This window comes from Danio rerio, chromosome 7 (assembly GCF_052040795.2).
Source record: "Danio rerio strain M-AB ecotype USA chromosome 7, GRCz13ab, whole genome shotgun sequence".
Taxonomy (NCBI): domain Eukaryota; kingdom Metazoa; phylum Chordata; class Actinopteri; order Cypriniformes; family Danionidae; genus Danio; species Danio rerio.
Genome location: NC_141027.1, coordinates 14,745,575 through 14,763,959, shown reverse-complemented (window position 1 = coordinate 14,763,959; position 18,385 = coordinate 14,745,575). Strand labels below are relative to the sequence as shown.

At 35.8% G+C, this 18,385-nt stretch overlaps 1 protein-coding gene and 1 long non-coding RNA gene across 6 annotated transcripts in view; one reads left to right on the top strand and one right to left on the bottom strand.

Annotated features, from left to right (window-relative positions):
* LOC147835935 (uncharacterized) overlaps positions 1 to 18,385 on the top strand; it is a 379,840-nt gene that overhangs the window by 216,802 nt on the left and 144,653 nt on the right. The gene's annotated exons all lie outside the window — the stretch shown is intronic.
* Positions 1 to 18,385, bottom strand: part of ntrk3b (neurotrophic tyrosine kinase, receptor, type 3b) — a 296,050-nt gene that overhangs the window by 175,409 nt on the left and 102,256 nt on the right. For all 5 annotated transcript variants that reach the window (XR_015495428.1, XR_015495429.1, XM_087260709.1 and 2 more), the window contains exon 4: positions 624 to 692. Coding sequence is in view for 3 of the 5 variants with exons in the window: in XM_087260709.1 (XP_087116835.1) it covers positions 624 to 692 (69 nt within the window). In the remaining 2 variants the exon portion in view is untranslated. The remainder of the gene's footprint in view (positions 1 to 623; positions 693 to 18,385) is intronic.

Genomic DNA, 18,385 nt, shown 5'->3' with positions numbered 1-18,385 from the left:
AAAAATGTGCATAATAAAAAATTAAGCAGGACATATGTCAGCTCCACTGCGAGTTGCGTTCAGCCACAACAAAGAACGAGGACGGCGAGGATGTGTCAAATTTTTTAAAAATTGAATTGTTTTGTCATTTCGAACGCAACAGCGCCATGTCATCTCTCACAATCAATAAACAAACTCATCACTTCATGTACATGCAGATTGCTCAAATATTCATGACAAACAAGAAAATGAGGTCAGGCTCCCAGCAGACAAGACCAATACATTTCACTGCCATGCCTTAATTAACCAGCGACTGTTTCGCAGACGTGTAAAGAGCGTTTCTGCTTCATCACCGGAGATGTTTTCACTTTGACAGAAGCTAGTTGAGTCTATTGGGGGGAATGCAGGGGGGCGCGCAAACAAATTAGTTGACTGTAAAGTGCTGAAAACATTTCTAATGAACACAGCAATGCAATCGAGCATCAAGCCTGGATTTTTGCAGCGTCCAATTTGGCAAGTGCTGCTTATCTATGCAGAGAGAGTTGAGGAGTTTATTGCTTGCTGGGTTTGTGCTGTGGTGTGATTTTGGCAATTATGTTCATGTAGTTTTCTCGTTTTGGTAAAATAGCATTAAAGGGACTTACAGTTCGACCAGCTGAAGGTGCTGGAAAAGCTGCCAAGAAAGAGACGCCAGAGGATTCCTGGACAGGTTTCTGTAGGGGGAAAGAAAAGAGAGGTTTAGGATTCAGCTATGAACTCGTAAACGGACCTTGCAGGCACACAACGTCATAATATGCTAATAATGGGTTAGATTTTGGTCGTGACATCAGGTGACCAAAATTCAATGTCTACCAAGCGTCTAGGGACAACATTATTGTGACGTCCAATAATGACGTCAAATTATGTTGATATTTGGTTGATTTTAGGTTGTGTTGGAAAGTGACCAAAATCCAACGTCAAGCCAACATCTTAAACCAACATCATGTTGATGTCAAATACTGACATTTATTCGTCAGGTATGGCAACCAAAATTCAACCTCCGATAGACGTAATAGTGGTAACGTCCATATAACGTCAAGCTGTAACATCATTAGACGTTAATATTTAGTTGATTTTAGGTTGTATTGGAAAGTGACCAAAATCCAACGTCGAGCCAACATCTTAAATCAACGTCATATTGATGTCAAATACTGATATTTGTTTATCAGGTATGACATCCAAAATCCAATCTCTGATATGTAATAGTGGTAAAGTCCACATAACGTCAAGTTGTAACATCATTAGACATTGATATTTGGTTAATTTTAACTTGGACATTGATGTTGGGTTCTGATGTCAACCTGATTTTCATTTCCAGACAAAATGCCCTCATGATGTTGCAGTACAGCGTCAATCTGATGTCACGTTGATGTCCTGTACACTGGAAAAAAGATTCATTGGATTTACTAAAATTTTTTTAAGGTAGGTGGTCACAAACAACCTATATGGGCTGAATTTAAACAAATTAAGTTGAATGTTAGTACGTTTCATTTGTTTAAATTGAGCCCATGTAAATTGTTTGCAACCACCTACCTTTAAAAAATTGAGTAAATCCAATGGATTTTTTTTCAGTGTAAAATCAACTTTTACTCTTACATTTTAGAAGAGAAACTAGACATTTGTTCACTAAAAATGAAAATTGCCTATTACCTTCAAATGATTCTACAGCTTTGGGTTTCTTTGTTCTGTTGAACACTGAAGAAGATATTTTGAAAAAATATTTTAGAAACCTGTAATCTCTGATCTCTATAAAAAATAAATCTCTAAATAAATCTCTTTATTTTCCTACATTGTAGGAAAATAAATATACTAAGGAAAGCAACAGTTACAAGTTTTTAAGCATTTTTCAAAATATCTTGAACATATTTTTTTTAACTCAAAATAAGGTTGAGTAAATGATGGCAAAATTTTCAATTTTAGGTCAATAACTTTTTTCGGGTTTCTAACATGAGCTGAAGCATGAAGACTGTGAAATATCCTGGTTGCCTTAGATTTTTAAGCATCAAATTAAATTTAAGAAAATTAACCTTATGAGTCCATTAAACTTATATCATATTAAACTGACCTAAAACAGCTTGCAGAACTTATAAATTAATTTAGAGCATTATTAACTTAGTTTAATAAGTTACAATGACCTAAAAACATAGGCTCTCAGGACTAATTGATCATATAATTTTTGATTAGTGAATTAATTCAAAAGGTTCAGATAGTCACATAGTTAAATAGTTGAGTTTTATCATGTGTAAATCCATTGAGCCATTCTCCAGGTCTAGTGAAATCACTTTTAGCTTAGCTTAGCTTAGCATAGATTAGACCATTAGCATCTCAGTAAAAAAAAAAAAAAAAAAAACGACTTATCATTTTCCTGTTTAAAGCATAACTCTTTTTTAGTTGCATCATGTATTAAGACAGACGAAAAATGAAAGTTGCCATTTTCTATGCTGATATGGCTAGGAACTCTACTCTCATTTACAGCGTAATAATCAAGGAACTTTGTTGCTTCACCATGGCTGTGACAGGTGCAATGATATTGCTAAAATGACATTGCCTGAAAAACATGGCAATGGATTCAGGTCACATAGAGTTAAATAAATAAGTTTGATCATTTTTGAATTCATTCAGCTAGTCTCCGGGTCTGGCAGGAGCACTTTTAGTGTAGCTTAGCATAGATCATTAAATCAGATTAGACCATTAGCATCTTGCTCCAAAAAATTTAAAAAAGTCTTCTGATAATTTCCCTATTAAATGCTTGAAACTTCTGTAGTTATATTGTGTACTAAGACCAACGAAAAATGAAAAGTTGCTATTTTCTAGACTGATATGACTAGGAACTGCAGGAGCTTAGCATAGATCATTGAATTGGATTAGACCATTAGAATCTTATTTAAAAAATCAAAAAAAATAAAAAAGCTTTTGATATTTTTTCTTTTTAAAGCGTCACTCTTTTGTAGCTACATTGTGTACCAAGATGCAAGATAAATAAAATGTTGATATGGCTAAGAACTAAACTCTCATTTCCAGCGTAATAATTAAGGAAGGTTACTGAAATGCTATTGCCTTTAAACATGCCAATGAATTAGTCACATACTATTAAATAGTTAGGTTTTATCATTTATAAATCCAATCAGCCATTCTCCGGGTCTAGAAGAAGCACTTTTAGCTTTGCTTAGCATAATCATTGAATCGGATTAGACCATTAGCATTTTGCTTCAAAAATTCAAAAATGACATCTGATAACTTTCCTATTAAAAGCTGGACACGTCTGTAGTTACACTGTGTAATAAGACGAACTGTAAACAATACGCTGATATGATATGGCTAGGAACTACTCTCATTAGGCGTAATAATCAAGAAACTTTGCTGCTGTACAATGGCTGCGCAGGCATAAAAATGTTACACAGCACCTCAAAACATGACAATGGATTTAAAAATGGTAAACCCCAACAGTTTTACTCAAGATGACTTGTAAAATGAGCTTATTTACCCCCCAAAACAGTAGAGTGTTCTTTTAGGAAAGAGTTAACTTGAGAGAGAAGGACTTTATGCAACAGGAAATCAGAGAGAGGTTCCGTCACTGCCAAGAGGAGCTGAGAGAAAAGGAGCAGCTGCAGAAGCCGCTCAGCCAAATCAATAAAGAGAACTTGAGCAGTTCGCCGTCTACAAATTCACTAGACGCAATGAAAGACTGCAGGTTTTAAAAGCCAACAAATTCAATACAAAGAGGTGGTCTGGGACTTGTAAATGGCTTTTAACCAACAAAGCTGAAGGCATGATATGTGGCAAGGGGCATTAAAATAAATCTACTGGTTATAAAGAAAGATGGGCATTCGTGATATGGGGAGGAGGCATCACAGAAAAGTCTCTAATCGTATTTAGCATCAAAGTTTGGTCAAATTGGTTATGTTACTTTGTTAATGCATACATATTTTTAGATTCTCTGCAGAATGTGGTTATAAATTGTCAATGGCCTGAAACCCTTTGAATACATGGAATAATACATTTAGGAAGCACTCAGAAGGAACTTATCTTTCCCTCAGAGAAGACATAGAGATTGTTATCAGCAAACTCTGAGGAATTAAAAAGATAACGGCCTTTACAGAGCATCTGGCTCAATGGATTGAAGGCAGTAATTTTTTTATGCCATATATCATTTTATATTTATATAATATGTCAAAAACAGATGTCTAGATGTTTGTGGTCAGAACTTTTTTTTTGTAAATAAATCAGAGTCATCTAACTGTTTAAAATTACAGTAAAGACTATAGAATACTACAGAATATTTCAATATTAAAGGGATATTTTATTCTAAAATGTTACTCACCCTCGAGTGATATAATCTTTATTTCATTGAACAAAAAGTGAAGTTTATTTATAAACTAATTTCGAGAGGATCACGTGCTTATGATTTCTTGCTGCTGGTCCCGCATTATCCAATTCATGATTCACCAATGAAACGATTCCTAAGCCACTATAAAGACCCTAAGTTCCATATAGCAGCCGTCTTCATTTTGAAGAATCCCCCCCATCCACCCCTACTTCTTCTCTTTTGCTAGATGGGTGGCACAGTGGCTCAGTGGTTAGCACTATTGCCTCACAGCAAGAACATCACTTGTTAGTCCTTCCCAAGCCAGCCGATGTTTCTGTGCGGAGTATACACATTCTTCCCGTGCTCATGTGGGTTTCCTTTGGGTTACCCGGTTTCATCCCACCGTCCAAAAACATGCAACTTACAGTAAGTTAATTGACTTATCCAAATTGGCACCATAGACATGCACTTTACAGCAGGGGAGTTTTCGAGATCTACCGGAGCTCAAACTCTCCTCTCGCCTTGCAAATGGGAGGGAGCCCCGGGCTCGAGGATCTCATGAGTTCAGGGCTTTCTCCTGGGACAGCATGCCAAACAAGATCAATCATCAGCTAAGTGTGAACTCTTGAAAGTGAATATTTTGAAGAAAGCAAGTGAAAAGTGAGTAAATAATGACAGAATGTTCAGTTTTGGGTGAACTATCACTTCAAATCTGTGTTTAACTGTTAAGAAATGGATCTCCTAAAGGTGGTAAATGCTTCACTTCTCTCGGGAACTTTTCCAAACTCACTTAAAACTGCAGTTGTTAAACCCCTCTTGAAAAAGAGCAACCTTTATAACACCCTATTGAGCAATTACAGGCCAACCTCAAATCTCCTTTTCATTGGCAACATCATTGAAAGTTTTGTTTTTAACCAGGTTAACAAGTTCCTAAGCTCCAGTGAATGTTTAGACACTTTTCAATCTGGTTTCAGAGCACATCACAGTACAGAGAGCACCCTTATAATGTTAATCAATGTTATTTGCGTGAATACAGATTCAGGTAAACTAACAGTGCTGGTATTGCTTGATTTCAGTGATGCATTTGACTCTGTCGATTACAGCATATTACTGGATAGGCTGGAAAACTGTGTTGGGCTGTCTGGGACGATCCTCAATTGGTTCGGATCTCAAAAGACCTTAAATGGAAAAGGTTACTATGTCAGTATAGGTGACCATAAGTCGAGGTGGACACCCATGACACGGAGTCCCAAAAGTTTCAATTCTGGCACCTCTCCTGTTCAACTTTTATATGCTCCTTCTTAGCCAAATAATGAGAAAGAACCAAATCTCACTCAGATCTACTTAGCCTTACTGCCTAATGACTTCAGCCGCATTGACTCCCTCTGGCAGTGCATTGATGAAATTAACAGTTGGATGTGCCAAAACTCTCTTTAGTTAAACAAAGAGAAAACTGCGTTTGGGAACAGAGATGAGGTTCTCTAGGTAAATATGTACCTTGGTTCTAGGGATTAAACAACAAAAAATAAGGTCAAGAATCTTGGTGTGACTCTGGAGTCAGATCTGAAATTTAATAATCATGTCAAAGCAGTTAGTAAATCAGCATACTATCATCTCAAAAACATTGCAAGAATTAGATGCAGTGTTTCCAGGGAAGACTTGAGAAACTTGTTCATGCTTTTATCAGCAGCAGGGTGGATTACTGTAATGGTCTCCTCATTGGCCTTCCCAAAAAGAGAGTCAGACAATTGCAGCTCATCCAGAATGCTGCGACATAACACCTGTCCTCAGGCCTTTACACTAGCTCCCAGTTACATTCAGAATAGATTTTAAAGTATTATTACTGGTCTATAAATCAAAAAATGATCTAGGACCTCAATACATTACAGATATGCTTACTGAATACAAACCTAACAGATCACTCAGATCTCTAGGATCCTATAAACTAGAAATTCCAAGAGTTCAGTCAAAGCAGTGTGAATCTGCCTTCAGCTACTAACAGCTCCCCCTGCTGCTGGAATCAGCTTCTAGAAATGATCAGATGTGCTCCAACATTAGGCACATTCAAATCAAGACTGAAAACATATCTGTTAAGCTGTGCCTTAACTGAATGAGCTCTGTGCTATGTCGACAGATCACACAATTTTGTCTTCATTTTCTTTTTCATTCATCAGTAAGTTGTTTTAACACATTTTATCGTTTTATATATATATAAAAATATATATATAAACTTGCCTTTCCTTAAATTAACATTTAAAAAAAAAATACAATTAAAGCAAATGTAAATTTTTTACTTTTCTCATTTGAAGCTTTTCTGTGAAGGAAAATATTAAAACAACTTTTACAAAAATAAGCCTAAAATCGTCAAAAACTTTTAATGAAATAAAGGGACAAACTGTCGCCCCTTTCACACATGCAGACCTTTCTGGAAAATTACCGGGAATTTTCCGGAAAGGTTGTATGTGTGAACAGGACCTTTTTGAAAATACCCGATAAATTTGTTCTGGCTATTTTCCGGAAAGAGAAGTTGTAACATTACTGGTAATTTGCCGGAATGCTGCGCTGTGTGAATGCAGAAGGCAGATTGCCGGAAAGAGCATGTGCACGTCTAGAACGTGCTGACGTAAGATGTCTGCTTTAGCAAATCAGAACAGTCAGACACATTTACGTCTGCGCTGTTTATGAGAATAAAAGCCATTGAATATTTTCCCAGACGCATTTAGCTGCTAGAAGTTAGTCAGATAACGTTTATATGTTCTTTTTAATGCCAACTGTGTAAATAATCATCGATAAGATGCTTTTGATAAGCCGCTGTTTGTTTACCTTCAAGTTTTGCATATGCCTGTGAGCGCCAGCACACGCACATATTATGAACATCTCGACATGCAAAAGTGATCCTCCATATGTTTTCATCGAAGTTGTTCACAATATTGATCATCCACAGAGTTTGTAATGTAGTCAAATGTTTGCAAATACAAGCGCAGCCGTTTAAGGCTCATTTGTGGTGAATGATGTCAGAATTCACAAGTATTTTAGAATGGATGTGTGAACGTTTTTTTCTGGAAAAATTCCGTAACGTCCACGCCTGTGTGAACAGCGCTTTTTTGAATATACCGGTAAAAAGTCGTTCCGGAAATTTTCTGGATATTTATATATTTATATATTGGTATCACTGTGTGAAAGGGGCTTATGTTTACCAGTATTTCCATTGTTGCCAACAATGTTTTTAACTTAAAAGTAAAAATATATGCGCTGTAGATCAAAAAAAGTGACTCGTTTTAATGTTTGCATCAAAGTACAAAGGTGACTTTATACAGTACATTAAAAAAAAAAAAAAAACATTACATGCTTACAAGATTTTCAAATATATGTGAAATTATGTTCATTCATCAGTCAGTATAACAAATTCAATACAAAGATGTGGTTTGGAACTTGTAACCAACAAAGCTGAAGGCAGGATATGTGGCAGGGGGCTGGCTATAAAGACATTCGTGATATGCTGGGAAATGGAGGCGGAAATAGTATTCGAGTCTGTTATCGTATTTAAGAGCAAAATTTAGTCATCTTTTTGTTAATGCATATTTTTAGACTCAAAATATGGTTAAATTGTAAATGGCCTGAAACCTTTGGGTGCATCTGTTCCTATCTGTCTAAAATATATCACATAATACATTTAGGAAGCTCTCAGAAGAAACTTATCTATGTCCTCATAGAAGAGTTATAGGGTCATTATCAGCAAACACAGAGCATTTACAAGATAATGTGCTTTACAGAACATCTGGCTCAATAATACTGTATGAAGGCTGTACTTTAAAAAAAAGAAAGTTAAGTGTACACTACAGATCAGAAGCTAGTTGTCAGTACTAAGAAATTGGTAATTTTTTATTCACAAAAACAGATACAACTGATTAAAACTGACAATTGTATAATATATTATTTATAATAACATTTATGCTTAAATAAATGCAACTCTTTTTAACTTTTATACAGCAAACAATCTTTTATAATATTGTTTCATTTGGGAAATATTTAAAAAAAGAAAATAAATTCAAAGGGGGGCTAATATTTCTGACTTCAACTGTGAATAAAACAGACCTAAATTATTAACAACCATACAAAGATTTTTTTTTTTTTTTTGCAATGAGGGAAATAGTGTATGAATTAAATTGAAAGTAGTTTAACAAGGGTAAAGAAAGAAAGAAAGAAAGAACACATGAAAAGGAAATTAAAGTTAATGCAGAAGATTAAGCAAAGCACACATTTTAAATGCATTTATTTTTATTACTTTTATTTAGCTTAGCCAATTCACCTATAGCACATGCCTTTGTGAGGGAAATGGGAGCACCCGGAGGAAATCCACATGAACACGGGGAGAACATGCAAACTCCACACAGAAATGCCAACTGACCCAGCCGAGGCTTGAACCAGAGACCTTCTTTCCGTGAGGCGACAGCACTCCCTACTGCACCATGCATTCTTATTAATAGACACTGAAATTGTATTTGAGAACAACATAAATTCTTCTTCAAAAATCCTAAAATGTTATTTACATTAAGTATATTTACGTTTATGTACATGAAATTTACAACAATTAGTAATGCTGTTACAGCAACTTTTCTTACTTAAAGGTTTTTGAGAAAGACATACAGTTTTTTTTTTTTCAAAAATAAACCTTAAATAGCATAAAACCCTTAAACGTTTAATAAAATCGAAGGGCAAAGCATATTTGCTAAAATTTGCCCTCACGGCAGCGAGTTCTACCACGTTTTCAGATTATACCACATTCTCACCGTGTTATTTACTTGTTTGTCTGTTTGTTTGTTTGTTTTACTTTTGCTTTTGACTTAACTGCCTTCTGGAACCGTTCTTTGCTAGACTCAAACCCTGTTGTCACATCACGGTTAGCTCTGGAAAATTGTCCGACATACGCAGCGAGCCACTGGACAAACTGGTTAAAGCCAACCCAATGCAAATAAGTGGTCAGCTGGTAAGCTTGAAAAGGAACGGCATCATACGGCCCAGTATCGTTCGTTTTAAAGACAAAATGCACTAGCAAGTACTTCTGGCTACATAATTCGCGATCACCAGTAATGTATATAGGACTACGCTTTCAGAATGAGCCTATGTTGTTGTTGTTTTTCTATTGATTTACATGAAAAGAACATGATGTTAAAGTAACGTTTGATAGAGTATTTGTTTTTTGTCCTATTTTCCACATCATTTGACATTTAGTTTGCAAAAATCAGTTGCAAGTACTCTCTCCTCCAATGACATTTAACAATTATGAAGTAGTACAAAATACAATAACATTTGACTTTTTGCGAAATGGTGAAATGAAACCGATTCTCACACCCTTTCGTTTGTAGTGTAGTCTTAAAAAAATCTCCCCTTATCCCTACATTTCCAAGCTGAAAAAATTGGGACACCCCTACCCTTCACAAAGGGAATTGTAATCTCCCCCTCAGAAATCTTTTGTCCATATGTAGATCCACACAGGTGCGCGGTGGCTGGTGTGATGGATGCATATCTTATCTAGAAGGGATCTTGACTAGACGACTGGCATCTTCTCAGGGTCATTAGAAACTCTTATGAGTTTTGTAACAAGCACTGCCGGCTGCCAAAGCCCGTCGCCATAGCAACAAGCTCTCTGATGCTGCCTGATGCAGGAGGAGGGGTTTTGTTGCCGCTGTGCGCTTTAAAGTGTCAACACCCACAACACACACTCAAACGCACACACATACACACTCTTTCTGAAGCCTCTGAGCATTAGGCTGTTTTTTTAACATTTTATTTTCAACTCATAGTTTTCAACCATTCAGTTTCTGCCTTGAGAGCTGCTGATGGAGTCTTAAAATGTGTTGCGTAAGTCAATCAATGTAATTGCACATCTTTGAGGGTGTTACTTAAGGGTGAAGCTTTTTAAAGTCTATTTCTTTCCCCACTCTGCTAAAATGTTTATTTCTAACCAAACTCAAGCTAACGTATGTGTGCAGTGTTGCTGGTGCCACCAAACTAAAGATGAAGTAAAATGAATAAAAATAACAATATTATAATTATTATTATTTTATTTTTTAAATGGTTCAGTTACTAATGGTATTACATAATGTGTGTTATAGAAATGGATATCTGACAGTAATGTACAGAATATGAATGTAAAATATTATATATATATATATATATATATATATATATATATATATATATATATATATATATATATATATATATATATACATTATATAATGTATTAACATTGTAAAAGTAAATATTGTTTTAAAACAATGTTAATGTTTTTATTTATTTTTTGCCCTATATGTGACCCTTGACCATAAAACTAGACATATGGGTCATAAAAAAAAGTAAAAAAAAAAAAAAAAACATTCATTCATTTATTTTCTTGTCAGCTTAGTCCCTTTATTGGGGTCGCCACAGCGGAATGAACTGCCAACTTATCCAGCATGTTTTTACGCAGCGAATGCCCTTCCAGCCGCAACCCATCACACACACACACACACACACGCACACACACACACACACACACACACACACACATATATATGTATATATATATATATATATATATATATATATATATATATATATATATATATATATATATATATATATATATATATATATATATATATATATATATATGTGTGTGTGTGTGTGTGTGTATTAGACCAAGAAAGGACTTTTAGAAGGAAAGTTTCAGTATAAAACATGTTGCATCAGCAGGCTATCCGGCATTTCCTCCAGAGCTTTAAGTATTTTCGAGTGTTTCATTTTTTCATTTTTAATCTTTCGACTTTAATAGGTAAGGAGTGCTGGAAGACTGTTGTTTTAATGGAATTTGATACCGTATGGCGAACGGAAAGAAAAAACCTCCTCATTTCGTGACTCGGTTGGTCCTTTTAAAGTAATCAAAATTCGCCGTTTACATGGTAGACTCTTAATCAGAGTATTATCTCAATCATAAAATTGGAGTATTGGTGATAAAAAACTTTGCAAGTTCATGTCAACTTACACTAACCCTAACCCCAACCTAACTTATAATCTAATGAGAATTAGTTGGCATGTAGATGCAATGTAACTTAAATTCAACGAATAGACCATCAAAAGAAAGTGTGACCAAAGTATTGTTCATTATTAGTTCAGTTTATATTAATAAATATCCTTCTACAAGAGAACCTTCTTGTAAAGTATGACCCTTTTAAATTCACAAATCATATTTTATTTGAATTCTTTAGGATATATATATATATATATATATATATATATATATATATATATATATATATATATATATATATATATATATATATATATATATATATATATATATATATCCCTGCTAAAAAATCCAGCTTAAACCAGCCTAAGCTGGTTGGCTGGTTTTAGCTGGTCAACCAGGCTGGTTTTAGAGGGGTTTTGGCCACATCCAGGCTGGTTTCCAGCCATTTCCAGCCTGGTCTTAGCTGGTCAGGCTGGGAGATGACCAGCTAAAACCAGCTTGACCAGCCTAGCCAAGCTGGGAGTCCAGCCAAAACCAGCTATATCCAGCTTAAACCAGGCTGGTCAAGCTGGTTTTAGCTGGATTTTGCTGGTCATTTTCCAGCCTGACCAGCTAAGACCAGGCTGGAAATGGCTGGAAACCAGCCTGGAAGTGGCCAAAACCCCTCTAAAACCAGCCTGGTCGACCAGCTAAAACCAGCCAACCAGCCTAGGCTGGTTAAAGCTGGATTTTTCAGCAGGGTATATATATATATATATATATATATATATATATATATATATATATATATATATATATATATATATATATATATATATATGAGCAATATCACACTCGTAGCAGTGCGATATGGCTGTATATCGGCACTGGTGGGAAGCGTGCGTTGGCACGAGGCCACCGACCGAGTGCCTTAGTGCCCCCACCAGTGCCGATCTACAGTCATATCGCACTGCTACGAGTGTGATATTGCGTTTATACAACAGTTTGACGGCATAATTGTGTATATAAAAACAAATCAAACATGTCTCAAAAACCCTTTTGTATGAGGAACTACTTTCTTCCGGATTAAAATCATAAGCTGACAGTTAAACAGTTGAGCGTGCATCTTTTAAACTTTAGATCTGTAGTGTCTGCTTTTTGCTGGCTGTATGTGGGCAGAGTAATACACAAAGGGTAAAGAGGCTGTAGGAGTTCTGATATTGCAGAATATCGCACGGATATCAGCCAGAACCTGAGTACCAGACAGAACTGTTGTATAAATATATATATATATATATATATATATATATATATATATATATATATATATATATATATATATATATATATATATATATGGGCCCACTTTATTTTTAGTGTCCTTAACTACTATGTACTTGCATCAAAAAAATAAATACAGTGTATTTACTGTGTTTATGATGTATTTGAGAACACTTATGGTGCTTTTGAGTTGGGATAGAGGTTGGGTTATGAACAGCTTTGGTGGTATGGGTAGGTTTAAGGATGGGTTAAGGTGTAAGGGATGGTCAACAGTGTATTTACTAATGTAATTACAAAAGTGTATTACAGATGTAATTACATACTTGTATTTAATCAAGCATAAGTACACAGTAAATACACGTATTTACACAATAAGTACATTGTAACAAACTATTAACTCCTATGTAAATACATATTAGTTAAGGCCACTTAATATAAAGTGGGACTGTTTTTATAAATATGTATATATATACTTTCTCAGCCTTCACACTTCTGTACTTGTATTCAGGTGACGAATTTGGAGTGCAAGAAGAGACAACTGATCTAATCTATATTGAGAATCAAGTCATGCACCTATATCCTTGTTTCTGCTGTGCCTTTAAGAAATGCTTTGCTTTTTTATGCTGTTTCCAAAATAGTTTTTAACCGTCTCATCCTTCAATACAAGCCTCCTACTGCAACGCCATGCACATTGTGATAGAATTGGAAAACAGTGTACGCTGAAATATGCCGCATAAATGAATAAAATCAGACCAAAATGATCAGGCATTTTGTTAAAAATAGACTTCAGCTGCTTATTTCTAAAAGGATATTCAGAGTGACAGGTGCCACACACACGTTAGGAATAGCACACGATTTTCCATATTGATATTTAGGAATAACAGCATCTCTACAGCTTTCTCCTGTTAACTGAGGGGCCGTTTACACAACAATTTTTTTAGACAAAGATTTACACGTAATATAATGTAAAATGTAAAATACATTTTGTCTGTTCATTTACATTTGGGATTGAAAAGGCAAAACTGCATAAAAACCTCAGCCTCTTCATGTACGTGGACTCTCTAATAGATCTAAAGCCTGGTTTATACCCGACGCATTCGCTAGTTCACTTGAGTGCGCACGGCGAATGTGACGTCATCGATGTGTTTGCGGAGGTTCGCTTTGGGTGCACGCAACATGATTTCGGCTGGCGGAGCGCATGATTTTTTTTTGAGACTCGAGCGAACTGTTCGCGCCGTGGAAACTCAGGTACACAATTGCAGAATATGTTTTTCCACCATTCATATTGTTTACACATGTATATACTGGAATTTTGAATTTAAAACAATTTAATAGTTATAAAACTATAATCAAGGAACAAATTATTTCTTTGATTACTGGTAAGGAATAGTGGAACCTATTGGTTTACAATATACTAATGCACTGTTTTTCTAGGCTTTATTGGTAATAATAGTCAGGAATGTTGGACCATTATTGCCTTTTTAGCATAAGTATAGGACAGACAGTAGTGTGCTCAGTTGTCATTAATATTTTAATAATCTTTAATAGTTATACCTGTCTGAGATATGAACAAAAGCAAGAGATGCATCAAAGTTTGATTTAAAAAAATAATATTAAATGGTTATAAAAATCCCCATAATCAATAAAATAATTAATAAAAAATACAATGAATTTAAAAATATTGAATTATATTAATGATATGACCTTTTCACCTCAGTCAGTTTCTTTTGACTACCCCCTGTTGTTTTATAGAATATCACAATGGCGAAGCCTCGTCCATTTCGCAATGTGCGCGTACAGTCAGCGGAGGTGTGCGATGCGGCACACGGTAAAACTATAAATCCAGCCTTAATGAGGACTGCACTATATGATATCTAGTGCAGACTTTGAGGAAGTACACTAGCCTGAAGTGTGCCACTTGTGACATTCTCACAATGCAAACAAATGAAGAAAACACCAGCATTTTCTCACAACACATGCAAATAGCATTGAACACAATGGAAATGTCAAGGTGACCCAAAAACCAGGTTGGCTTGGATTTGCTTATTGTGCGGTGACTATTGCTCAGCAAAGTTAGGTGATCTTAAAAAGGTGATTTTAACATCCTAAAAAGCTGGGTTCATAGCATTTTGGGGGACCCTTGAAACATTAACGTTGTGTTCTGTGCTATTTGCGTGTCTTGTGAGAAAGTGCAGGTGTTTTTTATTTATTTATTTATTTATTTTTTGCGCTGTGAGAAAATTCTGCACATTTTCTTTATTCGTTTACTTTGTGAGAATTTGCAACACGTACACTACCTGAAAGAAGTTTTGTCACCTATCCAAGTTTTAGGAACAATGAATAATAACTTGACTCCTATACATCTCTGCAAGGACTCAAATAACTTATTAATAAAGTCATTTGCAGTACTCCCAGAGTTCCTCAAGATTATTTGGATTCATCTTCAATGCCTCCTCCTTCATCTTACCCCAGACATGCTCAATAGTCTTCAAGTCTGGTGACTGGGTGGCCAATCCTCGAGCACCTTCATCTTCTTTGCTTTCAGGAACTTTGATATGGAGGCTGTAATCTGAGTAATAGAGCTATCCTGTTGAAGAATTTGCCCTCTCCTGTGGTTTGTAATGTAATGGTCAACACAAGTGTCTTGATACCTCAGGCTGTTGATGTTTTCATCCACTCTGCAGATCTCCCGCACACCCACATGCTGGATGTAACCCCAAACCATGATTTTTCCTTCGCCAAACTTGACTGATTTTTGTGAGAATCTTGGGTCCATGAGGGTGTTTGTGATGATTGGGATGCAGTTCAACAGATGATTCATCAGAAAAATCAACCTTCTGCCTGTTTTCCAAATGATCAACTAAAAATAAAGTTATTGTTTGCTGCTCTTACAACTAGGTTCGATGACTACTTTTGTCAAGTAGTGTATGCTATCAAACCAATGAAGATATTTTCTTAATTCGCTGTTGTTGTTTTTTTTTTTTTTTTCCATTGCATGTGCGTTCTTAAATTGTAGTGCATTAAAATCTATTGGCCACTGTAACATTGTCATAAAGACTTGAAAATTTTTTAAACTTCTCTGTTTTTTGCTACATTGTTGTCATGTAAAGGTAGACCAGGGGTCACCAACATGGTGTCCACGGGCACCATGTAGCCTGCGAGGATCACTTATGTTGCCCGCAGGCCTGTTCTAAAAATAGCTCACCATAGTGCCACTTACCAGTAAGCTTCATCTAATATAGAAGTAATCATTTAAAAATGTAAATATTTGCAGAGATATATAAAAATAAAGTGTTGCACATTGATACACTAAATACAGGGTATTTGCTACCCTGGTTAATCATTGTTGATAACTTTTGTGAGAATCATTAACATGATCAGTGTCTTCACATGGATGAATATCATTAATTATTACCAAAAACATAAAGTATAATTAAAAGTAAATTAAGCAAATTTGTTGTTTGAGAAGTGTTTATCAAACTCGTAGCCCTCCACATTAATCGGTACCCAAGAAGTAGCTCTCAGTTTCATAAAGGTTGGTGACCCCTGACGTAGACCAACCCAGCCTGATGCCTGCACAAAAAAGCAACATTCACATATTATTGCAGACCATATATTTCTGCCGGACATCAGAAAGCTGTGGGAGTTCAAAGGAGCCAATTTTGCAGATTCATTCAGATAGGCTTGTAGTTGTGCAGGTTACACTACATCAAACTCTTTTATTTCCTAGGATCAAGGCAAAGTGTGATTGCTCATCATGTGACCTCTTTAGGATAATGACAAACCTGTGAATTCGAAGCACAAGATCTCTATTCCTGTCAGCCGGACAGGAGATTTACTACAGTACAGGCTCTATACTGGCCTCATCTTCATTACTGCAAGTGTTGGCCGACAGCCCAGCGTAAGCAATAAAATGTCTGCAGCACATGGAGAATGCTGCAGCCCAGCTGATTTTCAGGCAACGTATTCATATGAATTTCCTCAGCTATTGATGCCTGGATCTGGCTCAAAAAAATACAATGCAATGCACAACCTGGTGGTGTGCTTTTCATTGATTGATTGTATGAAATGTATTTAGAATTAACATTTCTAATGCAATGCGCTCTGGAATTGGCCATAATTATACATGTACTGGTGCCAGAGATGTTGGATAAAATGCAATTAAATATCTTATGACAGTGCACAACTGATTCAAATGATCTGATCAGAGTGAGTGATTTAAATGATTTGGTTTTCAACACGCTGACTCAAATAATCTGGTCAAAGTGAGTCTACAGTTAATGGTTCATTGATTCAAATGACCCATTAAGAGCGAGTCTACAGTTAACAATTCGTTGATTCAAATGGTCTGATTACAGCAAGTTATTGAAACAAATGATCCATTAAGAGCAAGTCTATGGTAAACAGCTTACTGATTCAAAATAATCATTCAGACCAAGTCAACTTTAACAACACGCTGACTCAAATAATTTAGCCAAAGTGAGTCTACAGTTAACAATCAATTTATTCAAATGACCCATGTATAGTAAGTCATAGGCAAACAGCTTACTAATTCAAAGGATTCTGTCATATCAAGTCAAGTTTAATAGCTCACTGACTCAAATAATCTGATCAAAGTAAGTCTAGAGTTAACAAGCCGCTGATTTAAATGACCCATTTAGAGCAAGTATACAGTAAACAACTCACTGATTCAAATGATTCAGTCATGTCAAGTCAAGTTTAAGAACTCACTGACTCGAATAATCTGGTCAAAGTGAGTCTACAGTTAACAACCTATTGATTCAAATGGTCAGGTCAGAGCAGGTCTCCAGTTAATGATTCATTGATTTAAATGACTCATTAAGAGCCAGACTACAGTTAACGACTCACTGATTCAAATGTTTTGGTTATACCAAGTCTCCATTTTACAAATCGCTGACTCAAATAATCTGATCAAAGTGAGTCTACAGTTAATGATTCATTGATTCAAATGTTCTGGTCATGGTGATTGTCTACTAAACAAGTCAATGATTCAAATGACCCATTTAGGGCAATGGTGCCCAACTCACTGATTCAGATGATTCAGTTATACCAAGTTATGTTTAACATCTCACTGACTGGCGACGTGGTGGCGCAGTGGGTAGCACTTTTGTCATACAGCAAGAAGGTTGCTGGTTCGAGCCTCAGCTGGGTCAGTTGGCATTTCTGTGTGGAGTTTGCATGTTCTCCCCGTGTTCGCAAGGGTTTCCTCTGGGTGCTCCGGTTTCTACAATTAACGATTCATTGATTCGATTGGTCTGGTCACAGTGAGTCTCCAGTTAACAAGTCACTGATTCAAATGACCCATTTAGAGCAAGTATATGGTCAACAGCTTAGTGATTCAAATGATTTGATCAGACCAAGTCAAGTTTAGCATCTCACTGACTGGAATAATCTGATAATGGTCAACGTAAGTCTACAGTTAACGATTCATTGATTTAAATGACTCATTAAGAGCAAGACTACAGTTAACGACTCACTGATTCAATTGATTTGGTTGCACCAAGTCTTCATTTAACAACTCACTGACTCAAATAATGTGGTCAATGTGAATCTAGAGTTAATGATTCATTGACTGGTTAAAGTGAGCCTCCAGATATCAATTCACTGATTCAAACGACCTATTCAGAACAAGTCTATCTACTGACTAAAATGTTCTGATCGGATTGTCACTCAAAGTGTCACACATTTAACACTCACTGATTCAAATGATTCAGTCAGAGCGAGTCTTTATGTAACAATTCACTGGCTCAAATGATGTGGTCAGA